The sequence below is a fragment of the Heptranchias perlo genome, chromosome 3, assembly GCF_035084215.1.
Source record: "Heptranchias perlo isolate sHepPer1 chromosome 3, sHepPer1.hap1, whole genome shotgun sequence".
NCBI classification, from domain to species: Eukaryota; Metazoa; Chordata; class Chondrichthyes; order Hexanchiformes; family Hexanchidae; genus Heptranchias; species Heptranchias perlo.
This window is the reverse complement of record NC_090327.1, coordinates 4,943,833-4,968,053: the sequence shown is the minus strand read 5'-3', so window position 1 is coordinate 4,968,053 and position 24,221 is coordinate 4,943,833. Positions and strand designations below refer to the sequence as shown.

Genomic DNA, 24,221 nt, shown 5'->3' with positions numbered 1-24,221 from the left:
AATCGTTGTCACCCTGCAGCCATGTTTCTGTAATGGCCACAAGATCATACCCATACGTAGTTATTTGTGCCGTTAACTCGTCCATTTTATTACGAATGCTACGTGCATTCAGATAAAGAACTTTCAAATCTGTTTTGTGACGCTTAGTTCCTGCTTTTTCCTTTTTTAACACTTTACCTATTACTCCATACCTTCTGTCCCTTCCTGTTACGCCTTCCTCTCTCTCCCTGCTCAGGTTCCCAACCCCCTGCCACTTTAGTTTAAACCCTCCCCAACAGCACGAGCAAACACTCCTCCTAGGACAGCGGTCCCGGCCCTGCCCAGGTGCAGACCATCCGGTTTGTACTGGTCCCACCTCCCCCAGAACCGTTTCCAGTGTCCCAGGAATTTGAATCCCTCCCCCTTGCACCATTCCTCTAGCCACGTATTCATTTGAAATATCCTCCTATTTCTACTCTGACTAGCACGTGGCACTGGCAGCAATCCTGAGATTACTACCTTTGAGGTCCTATTTTTTAATTTACCTCCTAACTCCCTATATTCTGCTTTTAGGACCTCATCCCCTTTTTTACCTATATCGTTGGTGCCTATGTGCACCACGACAGCTGGCTGTTCGCCCTCCCCCTCCAAAATGTTCTGTAGCCGCTCCGAGACATCCTTGATCCTTGCACCAGGGAGGCAACACACCATCCTGGAGTCTCGGTTGCGGCCGCAGAAACGCCTGTCTATTCCCCTTACAATTGAGTCCCCTATCACTATAGCTCTGCCACTCTTTTTCCTCCCAGCCTGTGCAGCAGAGCTACCCGTGGTGCCAGGAAGTTGGCTGCTGCTGCCTTCCCCTGATAAGTCATCCCCCCCAACAGCATCCAAAGTGGCATATCTGTTTGAGAGGGGGATGGCCACAGGGGAGTACTATTTTAAAAGTTTAAAAATGATTGCATATTATATTTTGCTCATTGCAGAGTTTATTAGTGCGTGCTTCGTGGTGGGTGGGGGAATAACCCTCAATTTACTGAAAGCAAAAACAGAAAATGCTGGAAAACATTCAGCAGGTCAGGCAGCATCTGTGGAGGGAGCAGAGGAGTTAATGTTTTTGAGTGTGGTGGCTTCATTTAACTGGAGGATATTACAGGTGAGCAGCATTTGAAAGGGAACAGAAATGGAAACCATGCCAAAAGGCAGGAACAGAACATTTTCAAGATGGCCACTTCTCTTCCAGAAATGCCTATGAATTAAACAATACAAACAAAACGCAAAGAAAAACTACTGGAAATCTGAATCAAAAACCAAGAGGGGTGACCAAAACTAGGGGCCATAAATATAAGATAGTCACTAATAAATCCAATTAGGGAATTCAGGAGAAACTTCTTTCCAGAGAGTGGTGAGAATGTGGAGCTCACTACCACACACAGTAGTTGAGGTGAATAGCATGGATGCATTTAAGGGGAAGCTGGACAAACACATGAGGGAGAAAGGAATAGAAGGATATGGTGATAGGGTGAGATGCAAAAGGGTTGGGAGGAGGCTCGTGTGGAGCACAGACCTGTTAGGCTGAATGGCCTGTTTCTGTGCTGTACATTCTATGACTACAGACAATGCTGGAAACACTCAGCAGGTCGGGCTGCATTTGTGGAGAGAACAGAGAAGTTACCGTTTTGGGTGTTGACCCTTGGTCAAAACTGGAGGACACTGTACTCGATGCTGGTTTGATTCTCTATGGATGAGTATTGTGCTTTGTAACTTTTGGAGGCAGTGACTCCTGTTGCACATTGAAACATTTCGAGTGCTGGGTTGTTTGGAATAATGTTGGCACTGGATTGTCTGGAATTCTCTTATCTGGAAACATGACTTCATACTGGACCACACAACATTACAACAGTGACTGCACTTCAAAAACTAATTATTTGGCTGTAAAGTGCATTGGGACATCCTGAGGCTGGGAAAGGCACCATATAAATGCTAGTTCTATCTTTCACACGGATTCTCTGTGTTGTAAATTAGTCCAGTTAGACTGCGTCACAAAGCATTTTTGAGACGCAATTTTAGTCAAGGCTGTGAACAGCCTCTCAGCTTCAAAACGTAATCATAAAGAAAGAACTTGCATTTATATAGTGCCTTTCATGATCTCAGGACATCTCAAAGTGCTTTACAGCTAATGGAATTTTTTTTTTATATATAGAAGTGTAGTCACAGTTGTAATGTAGGAAACATGGCAGCCAATTTGTGCACAGCAAGATCCCACAAACAGCAATGTGACGGTGACCAGATAACCTTTTTTTTCTTTTTTTGGTGATGCTGGTTAAGGGCTAAATATTGGCCCAGGACAGCAGGGAGCACTCCCCTGTTCTTCGAAATAGTGCCATGGTATCATTTACATCCGCCTGAGAAGGCAAGCGGGAACTCTGGTTTAATGTCTCCTCTGAAAGACGGCACCTCCGACGGTGCAGCACTCTCTCAGTAATGAAGTTTCTCCTGAATTCCTTATTGGATTTATCAGTGACAATCTCACACTTATGTCCTCTAGTTTTGGACTCCCCCACGTTGCATGGAGGTTCTAGAATTTTTACCTATCTTTTGGGATTGCATACTTTTTTTTTCCCATTTTAAAAAAAGAACAAAACCAGTGGCCTTGCTCACAGCATGATTTATTCCCCCCCCCCTTCCCCCCGGGCCCATCTGTAAAAGACTTGAACAAGTGCCGTTTGTCGTGGGACTAACTAGAAACTGACGGAGAAATTAGGCACCTGGATAAAGAAAATCTTAATGCTGTAAATCCACCAAACAGTTGTGCTTCACGTACATAGTGTAGTTCAGTCATGTCAGTATTAGTCACAGCTACCATATAGTCTCTTTAACACTTTCAATCACTTGTCTGATACTATGGACTCACAGTTTCCACAGACAATCGATAACTTGTTCCCAAAGCATCCCATCACGTGATATGACCAAACAAAATCTCTGTATCGCAATGTCTCTTTTAAGAGGGAATCTCCGTACTGTCATGTCCCAACAGAGAGACAATAGTACAAGCGTGTCACTGTGACTGACTGACAAGTATTTGTCACATGCTTCTGACACCATTTTAAAACTTCAAAACGGGAAATGTTCCTGAAATAATTCAATGTTTGGGTTAAGGATTGAAATTTGGGAATTGAAAGTTTAAACGGGTGAATTATTTTAAAGTAATGGTTCCATCACTGTTCAACATTGCAGGAAAGTGAGTGGCATAAATACAAAGGCAAGGAAGCTGGGATTGTTCTCCTTTTAGAGCAGAGAAGGTTGAGGGGAAATTTAATAGAGGGGTTCAAAATTATGAGGGGTTTTGATAGAATAAATGGGAAGAAACTGTTTTCGCTGGCAGAAGGGTCAGTAACCAGAGGACACAGATTTAAGGTAATTGGCAAAAGAACCAGTGGAGAAATGTTTTAATGCAGTGAGTTGTAATGAACTGGAATACACTGCCAGAAAGGGTGATGGAAGTAACTTCCGATAGGGAATGGGGATAAATACTTGAAAAGGAAACATTTGCAGGAGTTTGGGGTAAGAGAAAGGGGAGAGGGACTAATTGGACAGCTCTTTCAAAGGGCCAGCACTGGCATAATGGGCCAAACGGCCTCCTTCTGTGCTGTATGATTCTATAGTAATTCCTGGAAATGGGCGCTTGCAGATGTCAAGTGAGGACAGAGTTGAACTACGATGAGCCTAATAAAGAAAGAAAGGAAGAAAGAACTTGCATTTATGTCGTGCCTTTCTTGACCTCAGGACGTCCCAAAGTGCTTTACAGCCAATGAAGTACTTTTTGAAGTGTGTTCACTGTTGTAATGTAGGAAACACGGCAGCCAATTTGCGCACAGCAAGATCCCACAGACAGCAACGTGACAGTGACCAGATAATCTGTTGTAATGATGTTGGTTGAAGGATAAATATTGGCCCAGGACACCAGGGGCAACTCCCCTGCTCTCCTATGAAATCGTGCCATGGGATCTTTTACGTGTACCTGAGAGGGCAGACGGGGCCTTGATATAACATCTCATCCTAAAGACGGCACCTCCGACAGTGCAGCACTCCCTCAATACTGCACTGGAGTGTCAGCCTAGATTTTGTGCTCAAGTCTCTGGAGTGGGGCTCAGAGGTGAGATTGCGACCCACTGAGCCACGCCTGACACTTGGGTTGACTGGGCCTGCTGGCACTCACCATTTACATACGTTTTAACTACACTCTTGCATGAATCGCAGCTTTCAGAGAGGAAGAGACAAAATTTTTAAAAATTTTGTGTGGTCAGGGAATCCTGGTTAACGCGCCAAGTAGTTAAACAAGTACATTAATTTATTTTTATTAAAACTAGTTTCTTTTCTCTCACAGGTACCAACAAATGCTTCACAGAAATTTGGTCTATCTGGCAACAATAGCAGATTCTAACCAGAATATGCAGTCGCTGTTACCGGCTGTAAGTAACATTAATTTTTTTTTAACGCTTCCAAACTTGCTGAATTTCTGATATGTAGGTGAGCAAAACCATATCAGAAGCTGGAGTCACTTGAATAGTAATTGAGGGTTAACTATTTATGTCTTCAGATATGCATACTTTCACAGAAACCTTTTTAAATCAACAGTGTATATTAAGAGTTTTATGGAACTGGTACCCGAGCCATCGATTCCATCCCTCTCCCTGGCCACTGTCTGAGGCTGAACCCTGCCACCCATTTGACCCTGAGCTGAGCTTCCGACCCCATATCCTCTCCATCACCAAGACCACCTACTTCCACCTCTAATATCGCCCGTCTCCACCTCTGCCTCAGCTCATCTGGTGCTGAAACCCTTATCCGTGCCTTTGTTGCCTCTAGACTGGACTATTCCAATGCTCTCCTGGCCGGCCTCCCACCTTCCACCCTCCGTAAACTTGAGCTCATCCAAAGCTCTGCTGCCCGTATCCTAACTCGCACCAAGTCCCGTTCACCCATCACCCCTGTGCTCGTTGACCTACACTGGCTCCCGGTCCAGGAACGCCTCGATTTTTAAATTCTTTTTTTTTATGGTCATCCATCAATAAGACCATCAACATTTTACCATTTTATAACTTTTCAGCTGTCTAGGCCCTAAGCTCTGGAATTCCTTTCCTAAACCTCTCTATCTCTCCTCCTTTAAGACACTCCTTAAAACTTACCTCTTTGACCAAGCTTTTGGTCACCGGTCCTAACATCTCCTTATGTGGCTCGGTGTCAAATTTTGTCTGATCGCTCCTGTGAAGCGCCTTGGGACGTTTTTACTACGTTAAATGTGCTTTATAAATGCTAGTTGCTGGACTCCAAGGGTTAAATTACAAGGATCTGTGCTTGGGCCCTAGCTATTCACAATATATATCAATGATTTCGATGAGGGAACTAAATGTAATATTTCCAAGTTTGCTGATGACACAAAACTAGGTGGGAATGTGAGTTGTGAGGAGGATGCAAAGAGGCTTCAAGGCGATTAAGACAAGTTGAGTGAGTGGGCAAATACATGGCAGATGCAGTATAATGTGGATAAATGTGAAGTTATCCACTTTGGAAGGAAAAACAGAAAGGCAGAGTATTATTTAAATGTTGATAGATTGGGAAATGTTGATGTACAAAGGGACCTGGGTGTCCTTGTACACCAGTCACTGAAAGCAAGCATGCAGGTGTAGCAAGCAGTTAGGAAGGCAAATGGTGTGTTGGCCTTCATTGCAAGAGGATTTGAGTACAGGAGCAAGGATGGTCTTACTGCAGTAATACATGGCCTTGGTGAGACCACACCTGGAATATTGTGTGCAGTTTTAGTCTCCTTATCTAAGAGGATATACTTGCCATAGAGGGAGTGCAGTGAAGGTTCACCAGACTGATTCCTGGGATGGCAGGACTGTCGTATGAGGAGAGATTGGGTCGACTTGGCCTGTATTCACTCGAGTTTAGAAGAATGAGAGGAGATCTCATTGAAACATATAAAATTCTGACAGGGTTAGACAGACTGGATGCAGGGAGGATGTTTCCCCTGGCTAGGGGTCCAGAACGAGGGGTCACATTCTCAGGATACGGGGTAGGACATTTAGGACTGAGATGAGGCGAAATTTCTTCACTCAGAGGGTGGTGAACCTGTGGAATTCTCTACCACAGAAGGCTGTGGAGGCCAAGTCACTGAATATATTTAAGAAGGAGCGAGATAGATTTCTAGACACAAGGCATCAAGGAGTATGGGGAGAGAGCAGGAATATGGTATTGAGATAGAGGATCAGCCAGGATCATATTGAATGGTGGAGCAGGCTTGAAAGGCCGAATGGCCTACTCTTGCTCCTTGTTTCTATGAGAGATTACGCAAACTAGGGTTGTATTCCCTGAAATTTAGAAGATTAAGGGGGTGATTTGATCGAAGTTTTCAAGATATTAAGGGGAACTGATAGGGGAGATAGAGAGAAACTATTTCCGCTGGTTGGGGAGTCTAGGACCAGGGGACATAGCCTAAAAATTAGAGCCAGGACTTTCAGGAGTGAAATTAGGAAACACTTCGACATGTGATAGGTGGTAGAAGTTTGGAACTCTCTTCCGCAAACGGCAGTTGATGCTAGCTCAATTGTTAATTTTAAATCTGCGATTGCTAGATTTTTGTTAGCCCCATATCCCTTAATACCTCTGGTTAAGGCGGGTATATGGAGTTAGGTCACAGATCAGCCGTGATCTCATTGAATGGCGGAACAGGCTCGAGGGGCTAATAGCCTTTTCCTGTCCCTATCTTCCTATGTTAAATCTCTCACCAATTCTACTTGGATGACTTGCCAAATATGGTTCGGTGGTAGAACAGCATTGTGTTGACCTTAGACTCAAATGCACATGGTAACATTCTGTGGTGCACTGAAATCTCCTGTCCCGACTAGTAAACATCCAATACCCGGACCAGTAAGTGGCTCTGCTGTCTGCCACGTCCACTCTTCCCCCAAAACGTGGAGGTCCACCGAATGTGTGCAATGCAGGACTCTCATCCACGTGTAACGGGGCTTCACCTTTGAGATAACCGCAGAGCCACTTGTGCAAATGCAAAGTGATGTAACTTAGTGCACCACTTTCACCTCCTCCCTTCCCACTGTGCAGGGCCCCAAACACTCCTTCCAGGTGAAACAGCGATTTACTTGTACTTCTTTCAATTTATTATACTGTATTCGCTGCTCACAATGCGGTCTCCTCTACACTGGGGAGACCAAACGCAGACTGGGTGATCGCTTTGCTGAACACCTCCGCTCAGTCAGCAAGCGTGACCCTAAGCTTCCGGTCGCTTGCCATTTTTAATTCCCCATCCCACCCTGACCTCTCTGTCCTCAGCCTCTTACACTGTTCCAAGGAAGCTCAACGGAAATGCAAGGAACAGCCACGGCACGGCAGCTGGCGAATTTAAATTCAATTAATTAATCAATTAATTAAATAAAAATCTGGAATTAAAATACTAGTATCAGTAATGGTGGCCATGAAACTACCGGATTGTCGTAAAAAAACCCATCTGGTTCACTAATGTCCTTCAGGGAAGGGAAACCTGCCGTCCTTACCTGGTCTGGCCTAAATGTGACTCCAGACCCACAGCAATGTGGTTGATTCTTAATTGCCCTCTGAAATGGCCTAGCAAGCCACTCAGTTGTAAGATCTCACTACGAAAAGTCATAATAAGAATAAAACCGGACGGACCACCCGGCATCGGACCACTAGGCACCAGACACGACAACGGCAAAACACCAAGCCCAGTCGACCCTGCAAAGTCCTCCTCACTAACATCTGGGGACTTGTGCCAAAATTGGGAGAGCTGTCCCACAGACTAGTCAAGCAACAGCCTGACAGAGCCATACTCACAGAATCATACCTTTCAGCCAACGTCCCAGACTCTTCCATCACCATCCCTGGGGATGTCCTGTCCCACCGGCAGGACAGACCCACCAGAGGTGGCGGTACAGTGATGTACAGTCAGGAGGGAGTGGCCCTGGGAGTCCTCAACATCGACTCTGGACCCCATGAAATCTCATGGCATCAGGTCAAACATGGGCAAGGCAACCTCCTGCTGATTACCACCTACCGCCCTCCCTCAGCTGATGAATCAGTCCTCCTCCATGTTGAGCACCACTTGGAGGAAGCACTGAGGGTAGCAAGGGCACAAAACGTACTCTGGGTGGGGGACTTCAATGTCCATCACCAAGAGTGGCTCGGTAGCACCACGACTGACCGAGCTGGGCGAGTCCTGAAGGACATAGCTGCCGGACTGGCCCTGCGGCAGGTGGTGAGCAAACCAACACGAGGGAAAAACTTACTTAACCTCGTCCTCACCAATCTACCTGTCGCAAATGCATCTGTCCATGACAGTATTGGTAGGAGTGACCACCGTACAGTCCTCGTGGAGATGAAGTCCTGTCTTTGCACTGAGGACACCATCCAACGTGTTGTGTGGCACTACCACCGTGCTAAATGGGATAGATTCAGAACAGATCTAGCAGCACAAAACTGGGCATCCATGAGGCACTGTGGGCCATCAGCAGCAGCAGAATTGTATTCCAGCACAATCTGTAACCTCATGGCCCGGCATATTCCTCACTCTACCATTACCAACAAGCCAGGAGATCAACCCTGGTTCAATGAGGAGTGTAGAAGAGCATGCCAGGAGCAGCACCAGGTGTACCTAAAAATGAGGTGCCAACCTGGAGAAGCTACAACTCAGGACTACATGCATGCTAAACAACGGAAGCAACATGCTATCGACAGAGCTAAGCGATTCCACAACCAACGGATCAGATCAAAGCTCTGCAGTCCTGCCACATCCAGTCGTGAATGGTGGTGGACAATTAAACAACTGATGGGAGGAGGAGGCTCTGCAAACATCCCCACCCTCAATGATGGCGGAGTCCAGCACGTGAGTGCAAAAGACAAGGCTGAAACGTTTGCAACCATCTTCAGCCAGAAGTGCCGAGTGGATGATCCATCTCAGCCTCCTCCCGATATCCCCACCATCACAGAAACCAGTCTTCAGCAAATTCGATTCACTCCATGTGATATCAAGAAACGGCTGAGTGCACTGGATACAGCAAAGGCTATGGGCCCCGACAGCATCTCGGCTGTAGTGCTGAAGACTTGTGCTCCAGAACTAGCCGCGCCTCTAGCCAAACTGTACCAGTACAGCTACAACACTGGCATCTACCCGACAATGTAGAAAATTGCCCAGGTATATCCTGTCCACAAAAAGCAGGACAAATCCAATCCGGCCAATTACCGCACCATCAGTCTACTCAATCATCAGCAAAGTGATGGAAGGTGTCTTTGACAGTGCTATCAAGTGGCACTTACTCACCAATAACCTGCTCACCGATGCTCAGTTTGGGTTCCGCCAGGACCACTCGGCTCCAGACCTCATTACAGCCTTGGTCCAAACATGGACAAAAGAGCTGAATTCCAGAGGTGAGGTGAGAGTGACTGCCCTTGACATCAAGGCAGCATTTGACCGAGTGTGGCACCAAGGAGCCCTCGTAAAATTGAAGTCAATGGGAATCAGGGGGAAAACTCTCCAGTGGTTGGAGTCATACCTAGCGCAAAGGAAGATGGTAGTGGTTGTTGGAGGCCAATCATCTCAGCCCCAGGACATTGCTGCAGGAGTTCCTCAAGGCAGTGTCCTAGCCCCAACCATCTTCAGCTGCTTCATCAACGACCTTCCCTCCGTCATAAGGTCAGAAATGGGGATGTTCGCTGATGATTGCACAGTGTTCAGTTCCATTCGCAACCCCTCAAATAATGAAGCAGTCCGAGCCCGCATGCAGCAAGACCTGGACAACATCCAGGCTTGGGCTGATAAGTGGCAAGTAACTTTCGCGCCAGATAAGTGCCAGGCAATGACCATCTCCAACAAGAGAGAGTCTAACCACCTCCTCTTGACATTCAACGGCATTACCATCGCCGAATCCCCCACCATCAACATCCTGGGGGTCACCATTGACCAGAAACTTAACTGGACCAGCCATATAAATACTGTGGCTATGAGAGCAGGTCAGAGGCTGGGTATTCTGCAGCGAGTGACTCACCTTCTGACTCCCCAAAGCCTTTCCACCATCTACAAGGAGAGTATTCCATCACAAGTCAGGAGTGTGATGGAATACTCTCCACTTGCAACTCCAACAACACTCAAGAAGCTCGACACCATCCAAGATAAAGCAGCCCGCTTGATTGGCACTCCATCCACCACCCTAAACATTCACTCCCTTCACCACCGGCGCATCGTGGCTGCAGTGTGTACCATCCACAGGATGCACTGCAGCAACTTGCCAAGGCTTCTTCGACAGCACCTCCCAAACCCGCGACCTCTACCACCGAGAAGGACAAGGGCAGCAGGCACATGGGAACAACACCACCTGCACGTTCCCCTCCAAGTCACACACCATCCCGACTTGGAAATATATCGCCGTTCCTTCATCGCCGCTGGGTCAAAATCCTGGAACTCCCTTCCTAACAGCACTGTGGGAGAACCTTCACCACACGGACTGCAGCGGTTCCAGAAGGCAGCTCACCACCACCTTCTCAAGGGCAATTAGGGATGGGCCATAAATACCAGCCTCGCCAGCGACGCCCACATCCCATGAACGAATAAATTAAAAAAAAGCACCTCACCTTTCGTTTAGGCACTTTGCAACCTTCTAGACTCAACATTGATTTCAATAACTTGAAATCATAACCACTGCTCCCATTTTTTCAGACAGTAAGTGTTGGTAATTATCCTGCTGGTGCCATTTACAGCTCCTCTCGACCCACCTTTTGTTTCTTTACTTGTTCCATTACCACCGTCCTTGCCTTGCACCATCCTCTTTTGTCATTTAATCACTCCTGCCCTCCACCCTATGTGAGACCTTCCCTTTTGTTCTTTCCTCCCCTCCCCCCACTTTCCCTGGCTCTGTACTTGCTTAAAAACTGTTTAATCTTCAACTTCTTCCTGACCTGACGAAAGGTCATCGACCTGAAACGTTAACTCTGTTTCTTTCTCCACAGATGCTGTCTGACTTGCTGAGTACTTCCAGCATTTTCTGTTCTTGTTTCAGATTTCCAGCATCCGCAGTATTTTGCTTGTAACTTATTACCTGTCACTTCACACTGAAGTCCTGCTCAGACCACCCTTCGTTCTGCATCACTTCGTCATAGAACCATACAAAGTTACAGCACAAAAGGAGACCATTCAGCCATAAGGCAACGCATTCCAGATCATAACTCGCTGCGTTAAAAAAAAATCTCCTCATCTCTCCCCCCTGGTTCTTTTGTCATTTACCTTAATTCTGTGACCTCTGGTTACCGACTCTCCTGTCAGTGGAAACAGTTTCTCTTTATTTACTCTTATCAGAACCCTTCATAATTTTGCATTTGGTGCCCAGATGGGATCTCCAGAAGCATAACTTGCTCACTTTTTTGTATTCCAAATGTATTCAAAACACTGGTTAGAAAGTACTGTGTACAGTTTTGGGAGCCCCATTCTAGGCACTTCACTAGGGCTATACAAAACTAACCCCACCGCCCTGTTCTCTTCCTATAGCTCTGTATTTTCCTCCGTTTCAAATATTCATCCAATTTCCCCTATGAATGACGTGTTGGTGTCTGCTTTACCCACTCCCTCTGGCAAAGCATTCCATGGGCTGACATGCACTGGTGACACTCGTCGTTGACTCCCCAAACACAGGAAATAGTTTCTCCCTATTCACTCTATCAAATCCATTCATAAATTTGAAAACCTCGATTAAAATTTCCTCTCCGCCTTCTCTACTGCAGTGGACATAGTCCCGGTATCTCAAATCTCTTCATAATTGTAGTTTCCCATCCCTGGCATCACCCTGATGAATCTACTCTGCATCCTCTCTATGGCTTGAATGCCCGTTCTAGAATGGGGCTCCCAAAACTCTACACAGTACTTTCTAACCAGTGTTTTGAATACATTTGGAATACAAAAGTGAGCAAGTTATGCTTCTGGAGATCCCATCTGGAGTACCGCGTTCAGTTCTGGGCACCAAATGCAAAATTATGAGGGGTTTTGATGGAGTAAATAAGGAGAAACTGTTTCCATTGGCTGGAGGGTCGGTAACCAGAGGACACAGATTTAAGGTAAATGACAAAAGAACCAGAGGGGAGATGAGATTTTTTTTTTTAACGCAGCGAGTAATGATCTAGAATGCGTTGCCTTTAAGTGCGGTGGAAGCGGATTCAATAATAATGTTCAGAACGGAATTGGATAAATACTTGAAGGGGAAAAAATTGCACGGCTATGGGGAAAGAGCAAGGGGGAGTGGGACTAATTGGATAGCTCTTTCAAAGAACAGGCACAGTGGGCTGAATGGCCTCCTGTGCTGTATCATTCTATAAATCCTCAGGAAAGATATATTGGCCTTGGAGGGAGTACAGCGCAGATTCACCAGAATTATAGCAGTGGGCAGATGGTTAAATTATGAGGACGGGCTGCCTAAAATTGATTTGTATTTCCTTGAGTTTGGAAGACTGAGGGGTGATGTAATCAAAGTATTTAAAATGATAAAGGAATTCGATAGGATAGATGCAGAGAAACTTTTTCCTCTGGTGGGGGAATACAGAACAAGGGGGCATAATCTTGAAATTAGAGCTAGTTTCTTCAGGAGTAAAATCAGGAAGCCCTTCCTCACACGGAGTGGTGGGAATCTGGAACCCCCCCCCACCAACCCAAAAAAATGTTATGGATGCTGGGGGTCAATTGAAACTTTCAAGACTGAGATCAACAGACTTTTGTTGGGTAAGGATATTGAGGGATAGGGAACCAAGACCGGTCGATGGAGTTAAGATACAGATCAGCATTGATCTAATCGAATGATGGAAAGGCTGAATGGTCCACTCCTGCTCCTACGTTCCTGTGTCATTATTCCTTCACCCTTTAACTCTATGCATCTATTTTATAAAACCCAAAATGTTGTTTGCTTTTCTCCTTAGGGCTTTATCTCCCTGTGCTCGCACTTTCAAGGAATTGCAAATCGAGCTGGCAGATTGGATATTATTAGTATAGCCTTGACTAGAAGGCACTTTCTCTTTGCAGGAACAATAGATACAATGTGATTTCAGGGACTTGTGTTGTTTAATTCCAATGTTACCATGATAGGAGCATGTTATTGTAATTTGAGTACAGTCCCCACTGCATATAGCGTGCGTGCGAGCGAACACAATTTGTCTGCCATTTTAATAAAATTAAAAAACATTTTAATTTTTAAAAAGCGTGGAAGGAATCTTCATCCTCCCTCTCTCCACTTCCCGCTCTGTGTACAGTTACAATGCCGTTACATCAATGCCTAAATGACAACAGAAACACCAAACAGTAATGATCCAAACGGGAAATTGAGCAGGGGATGGATTTTAAGATAACGATGAGGATTTTGAAATCTCACTATCAGCTCTCCCTCGGCCAGCTTGGGCTGGAGATTAAAGACCTGGATCCGTTTACGAGGCGGTCAGACTGTCACAGGAACAGGAGTTGGCCATTCAGTTAGATCATGGCTGATCTGTATCTTAATTCCATTTACCTGCCTTGGTTCCGCAACCCTGAATACCCTTACATAAGAACATAAGAAATAGGAGCAGGAGTAGGCCAATCAGCCCCTCGAGCCTGCTCCGCCATTCAATAAGATCATGGCTGATCTGAAACAAATCCCACCTAATCCCAACAAATTACCCAAAAATCTATCAGTCTTAGTTTTGAATTTTTCAATTGATCCCCAGCCTCAATTTTTCAATTGACCCCCAGTTTTTTGGGGAGAGTTTTCCAGATTTCCACTGCCCTTTGTGTGAAGAAGTGCTTCCTGACATTACCCCTGAATGGCCCAGCTCTAATTTTAAGTCCGAGCCCGCATGCAGCATAGGACAACATCCAGGCTTGGGCTGATAAGTGGCAAGTAACATGCGTGCCAGACAAGTGCCAGGTAATGACCATCTCCAACAAGAGAGTGTCTAACCACCTCCCCGTGACACTCAACGGCATTACCATCGCTGAATCCCCCACCACCATCATCATCATCCTTGGGGTTACCATTGACCAGAAACTTAACTGGACCAGCCACGTAAATACAAGAGCAGGTCAGAGGCTGGGTATTCTGCAGCGAGTGACTTACCATCTGACTCTCCAAAGCCTTTCCACCATCTACAAGGCACAAGTCAGGAGTGTGATGGAATATTCTGCACTTGACTGGATGAGTGCAGCTCCAACAACACTCAAGAAGGCTCAACACCATCCAGGACAAAGCAGCCCGCTTGATTGGTACCCCATCCACCACCCTAAACATTCACTCCCTTCACCACCGCGTCTGCAGTGTGTACCATCCACAGGATGCACTGCAGCAACTCATAGAATCATAGATAATTTACGGCACAGAAGGAGGCCATTCAGCCTATCGTGTCCGTGCTGGCTGAGAAACGAGTCTAATCCCACTTTCCCGCATTTGGTCCGCAGCCTTGCAGGTCACGGCTCTTCAGGTGTGCATCCAGGCACTTTTTAAATAAGTTGAGGGTTTCTGCCTCTACCACCCTCTCAGGCAGTGAGTTCCAGACCCCCACCACTCTGGGTGAAAAATATTTTCCTCATTTCCGCTCTAATACTGCTACCAATCACTTTAAATCTATGCCCCCTGGTTAGTGACCTCTCCGCTAAGGGAAATAGGTCCTTCCTATCCACTCTATCCAGTCCAATCATAATTTAATATACCTCAATTAAATCTCCCCTCAGCCTCCTCTGTTCCAAAGAAAATAACCCCAGCCTATCCAACCTTTCCTCATAGCTAAAATTCTCCAGTCCTGGCAGCATCCTCGTAAATCTCCTCTGTATCCTCTCTAGTGCAATTACATCCATCCTGTAATGTGGTGACCAGAACTGTGCGCAGTACTCAAGCTGTGGCCTAACTAGTGTTTTATACAGTTGCAGCATAACATCCCTGCTTTTATATTCTATGCCTCGGCTAATAAAGGAAAGTATTCCATATGCCTTCTTAACCACCATATCTACCTGTCCTGCTACCTTCAGGGATCTGTGGACATACACTCCAAGGTCCCTCACTTCCTCTACACCTCTCAGTATCCTCCCATTTATTGTGTACTCCCTTGCCTTGTTTGCTCTCCCCAAATGCATTACCTCACACTTCTCCAGATTGAACTCCATTTGCTACTTTTCTGCCCTTTTGACCAATCCATCGATATCTTCCTACAGTCTACAGCTTTCCTCCTCACTATTAACCACACGGCCAATCTTTGTGTCATCTGCAAATTCCTTAATCATGCCCCTATGTTTAAGTCCAAATCGTTAATGTATACCACAAAAAGCAAAGGACCGAGTACCGAGCCCTGCGGCACCCCACTCGCCAAGGCTTCTTCGACAGCGCCTCCCAAACCCGCGACCTCGACCACCTAGAAGGATAAGGGCAGCAGGCACATGGGAACACCACCACCTGCACGTTCCCCTCCAAGTCACACACCATCCCGAATTGGAAATATATCGCCGTTCCTTCATCGTCGCTGGGTCAAAATCCTGGAACTCCCTTCCTAACAGCACAGTGGGAGAACCGTCACCACATGGACTGCAGCGGTTCAAGAAGGTGGCTCACCACCACCTTCTCAAGGGCAATTAGGGATGGGTAATAAATGCCGGCCTCGCCAGCGATGCCCTCATCCCATGAACGAATATTTAAAAAAATTGCCCCTTTGTTCTGGACTCTCCCACCAGAGGAGATAATTTCTCTCTATCTACCTATCAACTCCCTTAATCAACTTAAACACCTCAATTAGATCACCCCTTAATCTTCTGGACGCGAGGGAATACAAGCCTCGTCTGTACGATCTGCCCTCGAAATTTAACCCTTTCAGCCCATGACAAACAGTCAGTGCCGTTTGCATGATGTCGGCGGCCGTGTGGGACGGCGTGAGTGGTGGGGTCTGTCAACTACTTGCACTGTGATTAAAGTGTAAAAGCGAGGGCCAAACACCAAGTGACTCTTGAGTTTTCGTTTAACTTTTGTTCTTTTTTTTTTGCTGTTCCCTTTCTTCCCTGTCTTTAGCCTCCTGCACAGAACATGCCGATGGGACCAGGAGTAATGAACCAGGGCGGCATGCCCCAGCTCCCTCATTCGCACGCCATGGCCGCAGACGGTATGGTCGGAGGGGGTCCCTCCACGGCGCACCTGCAAAACCAGATGAACGGGCAGATGCCTGGTGAGTTCGGTATTTTTGGCATCGGGTGGCAGCAGCTTCGAAAGCTCCTGGGGAAAGTCCCGTGTTTTTTTTTGCGGGTGATTGGACCTTCCGACCTGGAATGGTGTCGGGACAAAAACTGCCCCCTCGCTTTGCTTTAGCTCGGACGGAACATTTCTGCCAGGAACATGTTAAACCGAGCTGGCTGACCAGTCTTGGATGAGATGTGAGGTGAAAGGTCGGTGCGGTTTCTGGTCAGGTTGTGTTATAAGCTACTCCTTTGAATCTTGCCGCGTCTATTGATGAACACAGATTCCGTACCTGAGGGATGAGGGACTTTGGTTTTGTGGAGAGACTGGAGAAGCTGGGGTGGTTCTTCTTGGAGCAGAGAAGGTTATGGGGAGATTTAATAGAGGTGTTCAAAATCATGACCGGTTTCAACAGTGTAAATAAGGAGAAACTGTTTCCACTGGCAGGAGGATTGGTAAACAGAGGATGCAGATTTAAGGTAATTGGTAAAAGAGCTAGAGGGGGGATGAGAATTTTTCTTCAAGCAGCGAGTAGTTATGATCTGGAACGCACTGCCTGAAAGGGAGGTGGAAGCAGATTCAATAGTCACTTTCAAAAGGGAATTGGATAAATACTTGAAGGGGAAGCATTTGCAGGGCTCTGGGGAAAGAGCAGGGTGAGTGGGGCTAATTGGATAGCTCTTTTTGAAAGAGCCAGCACAGGCACGATGGGCCGAATGGCCTCCTTCTGTGCTGTAAGTTTCTATAATAGTCCAGTTAAGTTTCTCCCTTAAAGGCACTGATTTGTGTTCCCATGGTTGCCAGCAGTCTCCAAGTAGCCAATCTCTATGTGTAAATGTACAGTCAGTGTCAAACAGGCTACCCCACTGCAGGGAACATCACAGCTGAGCACAATCCCGATCTCAGCGTACACTCAAACTTTCCTGGACCGGGGCGGAGGGGGGGTGTTACTGAATTGTAATAATCAAGAACAGTGTTTTTGTTTCCTGTAGCGCCCCCAGCACTGGCCGTAGCTAAGATCACTGACTCACTATAATCTGCGGACCAACCAGGGACTGTCCATGTCCACGTGGCTCGTGCCACACGGGGCATTTACTTATTAAGCATCAGGGGATTTAGTGGGGTGTTTTTAGTCCACTTTCCCAAATTTACTCTTGCATAGAATGTACCGCACAGAAACAGGCCATTCGGCTCAACTGGTCTCTACCGGCGTATATGCTCCACGTGCGCCTCCTCCCACCACTCTTCATCTCACCCTATCAACATAACCTTCTATTCCTTTCTCCCTCGTGTGTTTATCTAGTTTCCCCTTAAATGCATCTATGTTATTCGCCTCAACTACTCCATGTGGTAGCGAGTTCTACATTCTCACCACTCTCTGGGTAAAGAAGTTTCTCCTGAATTCCCTATTGGATTTATTAGTGACTATCTTATTTATTATCTGTATTATATATATCTCTTCTGCTGCGTAGCCTTTGAGAAGTGTAAAGATACTGCTTTCTGGGAGCGCCCATATTTATGTACAGGAATTTACGGTTCCTATCACTTAAATTGTCCATGTTTAAATCGGGCAGTTGCTTACATCGACCAGAAACCAAAATCATGATCCATTTGCATTAATGTCAATTTGAAAGAGCGTCTTAAGTGCTCCGTTTAATTCGGGCAGAGACAGCTGTGTTTACTCACCAGTTCGCACCTTGTTGAGGTGCACTGAAGCAAGGACAGTCATAAGTAAATGATTTAAATAATGTAGTTGCATTGCATGCAGTCTTGTTTTTCTTCATTAGTGATCCACAATATATAGTAGAGTATTTGTCATTGTGCTATATATATATATTGGAAGCCCAGCAACTCTCCCACATTCATGGGGGTCACTATCTCCCACCCCTCCTGCGATCTCCTGTATTATGGGTTGTGTTGGTGATTCCTATGAAGAAGTGTCTGTCCCAACGTTTATAGTAATCGTCAAAACCCCCGATCGATAGAAAGACTTGCATTTATATGGCGCCTTTCACAACCTTAGGGCGTCCCAAAGTGTTTTACAGCCAATGAAGTACCTTTGAAGTGTAGTCACCGTTGTAATGTAGGAAATGCGGCGGCTAATTTGCGCACAGCAAGATCCCACAAACAGCCATGTGATCATGACCAGACAATCTGTTGTTAGTGATGTTGCTTGAAGGATAAATATTAGCCAGAGCTCCCCTGCTCGTCTACGGAATAGTGCCATAGGATCTTTCACGTCCGCCCGGTAGGGCAGACAGAGCCTCGGTTTAACGTCTCGTCCGAAAGACAGCACCTCCCAACAGTGCAGCGCTCCCTCAGTACTGGCGCCAGGAGTGTCAGCCTGGATTATATGCACAAGTCTCCGGAGTGGTACTCGAACCCACAACCTTCTGACTCGGGCGAGATTTCCACCCACTGAACTACGGCTAGCACCAGAACTCTGGGGTTTTTCATCGTAGCTCGTTACACTGACCATCGCGTGTAGTGGGCAAGTCGCATTCACACGAACACGCCCGCTGTAAGCAGTGGGGGATTGTATTTGCAGTGTGAAAGGTAAGCTCCCCACCTGGCACTTAGCACTCCCAATGTCAGCTTCTGCACTGTGATGCCACGTCCTGAAGAAAGGCTCACCATTACAGCTTCTGGCAGCTGACCTAAAGCAATTGTTTATAGAATCATAGAAAGTTACGGCACAGAAGGAGGCCATTCGGCCCATCGTGTCCGTGCCGGCCGAAAAAGAGCTATCCACCTTAATCCCACTTTCCAGCATTTGGTACGCATCCCTGTAGGTTATGGCACTTCAAGTGCTCATCCAAGTACTTTTTAAATGAGTTGAGGGTTTCTGCCTTTTCAGGCAATGAGTTCCAGACCCCGAGGGGCTGTATGGCCTACTCCTGCTCCTATTTCTTATGTTCTTTTACGGCCCCTCCAGCCTGCTCCGCTATTCAATAAGATCATGGCTGATCTTCGACCTCAACTCCACTTTCTGCCCGATCCCCATACCCCTTGATTCCCCTCGAGTCCAAAAATCTATCCATCTCAGCCTTGAATCTACTCAATGATTCAGCATCCACAGCCCCCCTGGGATAGAGAATTTCAAAGATCCACAACCCTCCTCGTAAAGAAATTCCTCTTCGTCTCAGTCCTGAACGGCTGCCCCCTTATCCTGCAACTATGTCCCCTAGTTCTAGACTCTCCAGCCAGGGGAAACAACCTCTCAGCATCTACCCTGTCAAGCCCCTTCAGAATCTTATATGTTGTCTGCACCGGAGGTCATAGAATCATAGAAGGTTACAGCACGGAAGGAGACCATTCGGCCCATCGAGTCCGTGCCTGCTCTATGCAAGAGCAATCCAGCTACTTCCACTCCCCCGCCCTATCCCCGTATCGCTGCACGTTTTTTCCTTTCAAGTACTTATTCAGTTCCCTTTTGAAGGCCATGATTGAATTTGCCTCCACCACCTCCTCGGGCAGCGCATTCCAGATCCTAACCACTCGCTGTGTAAAAAAGCTTTTCCTCATGTCACCTTTTGGTTCTTTCGCCAATCACCTTAAATCCATGCCCCCTGGTTCTTGACCCTTCCGCCAATGGGAAAAGTTTCTCTTTAATCCACTCTGTCTAGACCCATCATGATTTTAAACACCTCTTATCAAATCTCCTCGCAACCGTCTCTGTTCCAAGGAGAATGGTGAGATCTGAATAAAGAAAAACTTCAAATAATGTATAAAGGATTGTTTAAATGCCTTAGCGGGTTATATGACTTTTGAATTTCTGGGGAAATTAAGACAAATGAACAGGAAATGTTGTAATACATCCGTGATAAAGGAAAAAGATGATGAAAGAAAACCCATCAGAGAGATTCTGCAGCTGGATCTTGGGAGGGAGGGTGAGATGTATTAAAGCCAGATGCTGAAAAGACAGGTCTAATTGGACAAGTATCTTAAGAGAGCAATGCATTATTGGTCACCATTGCTGGGACTGCAGAAAAGCAGATAAGACAAACCAGGGTATTTTCTGCTGTGAGATTTTCTGTGTGTTTAAACAGCTTGGGAATTGGAGCTTCCCATTACCTACCCAAAGAGACCTAACGTAGTTTTATAAACACGCTCTCCTCGTATTGCTCTACAAATATTTTTTTCAAGTGTTTAGAGCCTGAATATGTTGGTATTGGGATCACTGGCCAATTACAAGAGGTAGCAGGCATTTTTCAGCATCTGGCTTCAATATATCTCCCTCCATCATAAGGTCAGAAGTTGGGCATGTTCGCTGATGATTGCAGTTCCATTCGCAACCCCCTCCGATAATGAAATAAAAACGGAAAATGCTGGAGAAGCTCAGCAAGTCAGGCAGCATCTGTGGAGAAAGAAAGAGAGTTAACGTTTCAGGTTGAAGACCTTTCGTCAGAACTGGAAGATGTTAAAGTTTTTTGAGCAAGTACAGACCCAGGGAAAGGGGAAGGGGAGGAAAGATCAAAAGGGTAGAGAGCAAAAGTGATCAAATGACAAAAGGGATGATGGTGCAAGGCAAGGAGGGTGGGAATGGGACAGATTAAGAAACAAAAGGTGGATCAGGAGTAGCTGTAAATGGCAGCAGCAGAACCATTACCAGCACTAGCTGACTGAGAAAATGGGAGCGGTGGTCATGGTCTGAAGTTATTGAAATCAATGTTGAGTTCGGAAGGTTGTAAACTGCCTAAACGAAAGATGAGGTGCTGTTCCTCGAGCTTACGTTGAGCTTCATTGGAACAGTGTAAGAGGCCGAGGACAGAGTAGGAGTGGGAAGGGGAATTAAATTGGCAAGCGACCGGCAGGTCAAGGTCATGTTTGCGTCAGAGCGGAGGTGTTCAGCAAAGCGATCACTCAGTCTGCGTTTGGTCTCCCCAATGTAGAGGAGACCGCATTGAGAGCTGTGAATACCGGATACTAAATTGAAAGAAGTACAATTAAACAACTGTTTCACCTGGAAGGAGTGTTTGGGGCCCTGGATGGTGGGAAGGGAGGAGGTGAAAGGGCAGGAGTTGCATCTCCTGCGCCCGCACGGGAAGGTGTCGTGGGAAGGAGAGCGGGTGTCGGAAGAGTGGACCAGGGTGTCGTGGAGGGAGCAGTCCCTTCGGAATGCTGAAAGTGGGGGGCGAGGGAAAGATGCGTTTGGTGGTGGCATCGGGCTGGAGATGGCGGAGGTTGATACGTTGAATGTGGAGGCTGGTGGGGTGGAAGGTGAGGACAAGGGGGCCCCTATCATGGTTCTGGGAGGGAGGGGAAGCGGGGTGAGGGCAGAAGTGCGGGAAATAGGACGGACGTGGTCGAGGGCCCTGTCAACTACAGTGGAGGGGAATCCTCGGTTGAGGCAAAAGGAAGACATATCGGACGCACTGGTGTGGAAGGTGGCATCGTCAGAACAGATGAGACGGAGAAACTGGGAGAAGGGAATAAAGTCCTTACAGGAAGTGGGTTGGGAGAAGTGTAATCAAGGTAGTTGTGGGAGTTGGTGGCTTGTAATAGATATTGGTTGACAGCCTATCTCCAGAAATGGAGATAGAGAAGTTGAGGAAGGGAAGAGTCAGAGATGGACCATGTGAAGGCGAAGGAAGGGTAGAAATTGGAAGCAAAGTTGATGAGATTTTCCAGTTCGGGGCGAGAGCAGGAAACGGCACCGTTACAGTCATCAATGTACCAGAAAAAGAGGTGAGGGAGGGGACCTGAATAGGACTGGAACAAGGAATACATTCAAGGCTGAGTTAGACAAATTTTTGATCAGCAAGGGAGTCAAAGGATATGGGGAAAGGGCGGGAAAGTGGAGTTGAGGTAAAAATCAGATCAACCATGATCTCATTAAATGGCGGAGCAGGCTCGAGGGGCCGAATGGCCTACTTCTGCTCCTATCTCTTATGGTATTAAGGAATGTTCCACGTATCCCACAAAAAGGCAGGCATAGCTGGGACCCATACGGGTTCCCATAGCGACACTTTTTATTTGGAGGAAATGAGTGGAGTGAAAGGAGAAGTTGTTCAACGTAAGAACAAGTTCGGCCAGGCGGAGGAGGGTGGTGGTGGATGGGGACTGGTTTGACCTCCATTCAAGAAAGAAGCAGAGGGCCCGCAGGCCATCCTGGTGGGGATGCAGGCGTAGAGGAACTGTACGTCCATGGTGAAAAGGCGACAGTTATGGCCGGGGAACTGGAAACTGTTCAAGTGGCCGAGGGCTTCAGAAGAGTCGCGGACGTAAGTCGGAAGAGACTGGACAAGGGGAGAAAAAATAGCCGAGATAGGAGATAATAAGTTCCGCGGGGCAAGAACAGGCTGAAACGATGGACCGCCCGGGGCAGTCCTGTTTGTGGATCTTTGGAAGGGAAGTTGAAACGGGTTTGGGGGTCTATGAGGCTGGAGCGGTGGGGGGTAGTGCTCCAGAGAATATGAGGTCCTTTTAATTCCTTGTCCCACTCTGACCTCTGTCCTCATGTTTACACTGTTCGAATGAAGCTCAACGTAAGCTCGAGGAACAGCACCTCATCTTTCATTTAGGCACTTTACAACCTTCCGGACTCAATATTGATTTCAATAACTTCAGATCATAACCACTGCTCCCATTTATTTGGTCAGCTGGTGCTGGTAATGGTTCTGCTGTTGCCATTTACAGCTACTCCTGATCAATCTTTTGTTTCTTAACCTGTCCCATTACCACCCTCCTCGCCTTGCACCATCATCCCTTTTGTCAATTTAATCACTTGTCCCCTCGACCCTATCACAGATCTTCCCTTTTGTTCTTCCCTCCCCCCCCATCTTTCCCTGCCTCTGTACTTGCGTAAAAACTTCTAACATTTTCCAGTTCTGACGAAAGGTCTTCGACTTGAAATGTTAACCCTGTTTCTTTTCCACAGATGCTGCCTGATTTGCTGAGCTTCTCCAGCACTTTGTTTTTATTTCAGATTTCCAGTATCTGTAGTATTCTGCTTTTGCCCTCAGATAATGAAGCAGTCCGTGCCCGCATGCAGCAAGACCTGGACAGCATCCGGGCTTGGGCTGATAAGTGGCAAGTAACATTCGTGCCAGACAAGTGCCAGGCAATGACCATCTCCAACAAGAGAGAATCTAACCACCTCCCCTTGACATTCAACGGCATTACCATAGGAACAGGAGTAGGCCATTCAGCCCCTCGAGCCCGCTCCGCCGTTTGGTAAGATCACGGCTAATCTGTGATCTAACTCCATATACCTGCCTTTGGCCCATATCCCTTAATACCTTTGGTTGGCAAAAAGCTATCTATCTCAGATTTAAAATTAGCAATTGAGCTTGCATCAATTGGCGTTTGCGGAAGAGAGTTCCAAACTTCTACCACCCTTTGTGTGTAGAAATGTTTTCTAATCTCACTCCTGAAAGGTCTGGCTCTAATTTTTAGACTGTGCCCCCTAGTTGTAGAATCCCCAACCAGTGGAAATATCCACCATATCTGTTCCCCTTAATATTTTATAAACTTCGATCAGATCACCGCTTAACCTTCGAAACTCCAGAGAATACAACCCCAATTTGTGTAATCTCTCCTCGTAGCTTAACCCTTGACGAATCCCCCACCATCAACATCCTGGGGGTCACCTTTGACCAGAAACTTAACTGGAACAGCCACATAAATATTGTGGCCACAAGAGCAGGTCAGAGGCTGGGTATTCTGTGGTGAGTGGCTCACTTCCTGCCTCCCCAAAGCCTTTCCACCATCTACAAGGCACAAGTCGGGAGTGTGAGTGAATCCTCTCCACTTACCTGGTTGAGTAGACCTCCATCAACACTCAAGAAGCTCAGCACCATCCAGGACAAAGCAGCCCGCTTGATTGGTACCCCATCCACCATCTTAAGCATTCACTCCCTCCACCACCGGCGCATTGTGGCTGCATAGGAATTAGGAGCAGGAGTAGACCATACTCAGCCTGCTCTGCCGTTCAATAAGATCATGGCTGATCTTCGACCTCAACTCCACTTTCCTGCCCTATCCCCATATCCC

At 46.7% G+C, this 24,221-nt stretch overlaps 1 protein-coding gene across 5 annotated transcripts in view; it reads left to right on the top strand.

Moving 5' to 3' along the window:
* The window catches only part of ss18 (SS18 subunit of BAF chromatin remodeling complex), a 103,574-nt gene that overhangs the window by 17,110 nt on the left and 62,243 nt on the right, over positions 1-24,221 (top strand). For all 5 annotated transcript variants that reach the window (XM_067977838.1, XM_067977817.1, XM_067977809.1 and 2 more), the window contains exons 3-4: positions 4,364-4,448; positions 16,065-16,218. In XM_067977838.1, the coding sequence (XP_067833939.1) occupies positions 4,364-4,448; positions 16,065-16,218 (239 nt within the window). The remainder of the gene's footprint in view (positions 1-4,363; positions 4,449-16,064; positions 16,219-24,221) is intronic.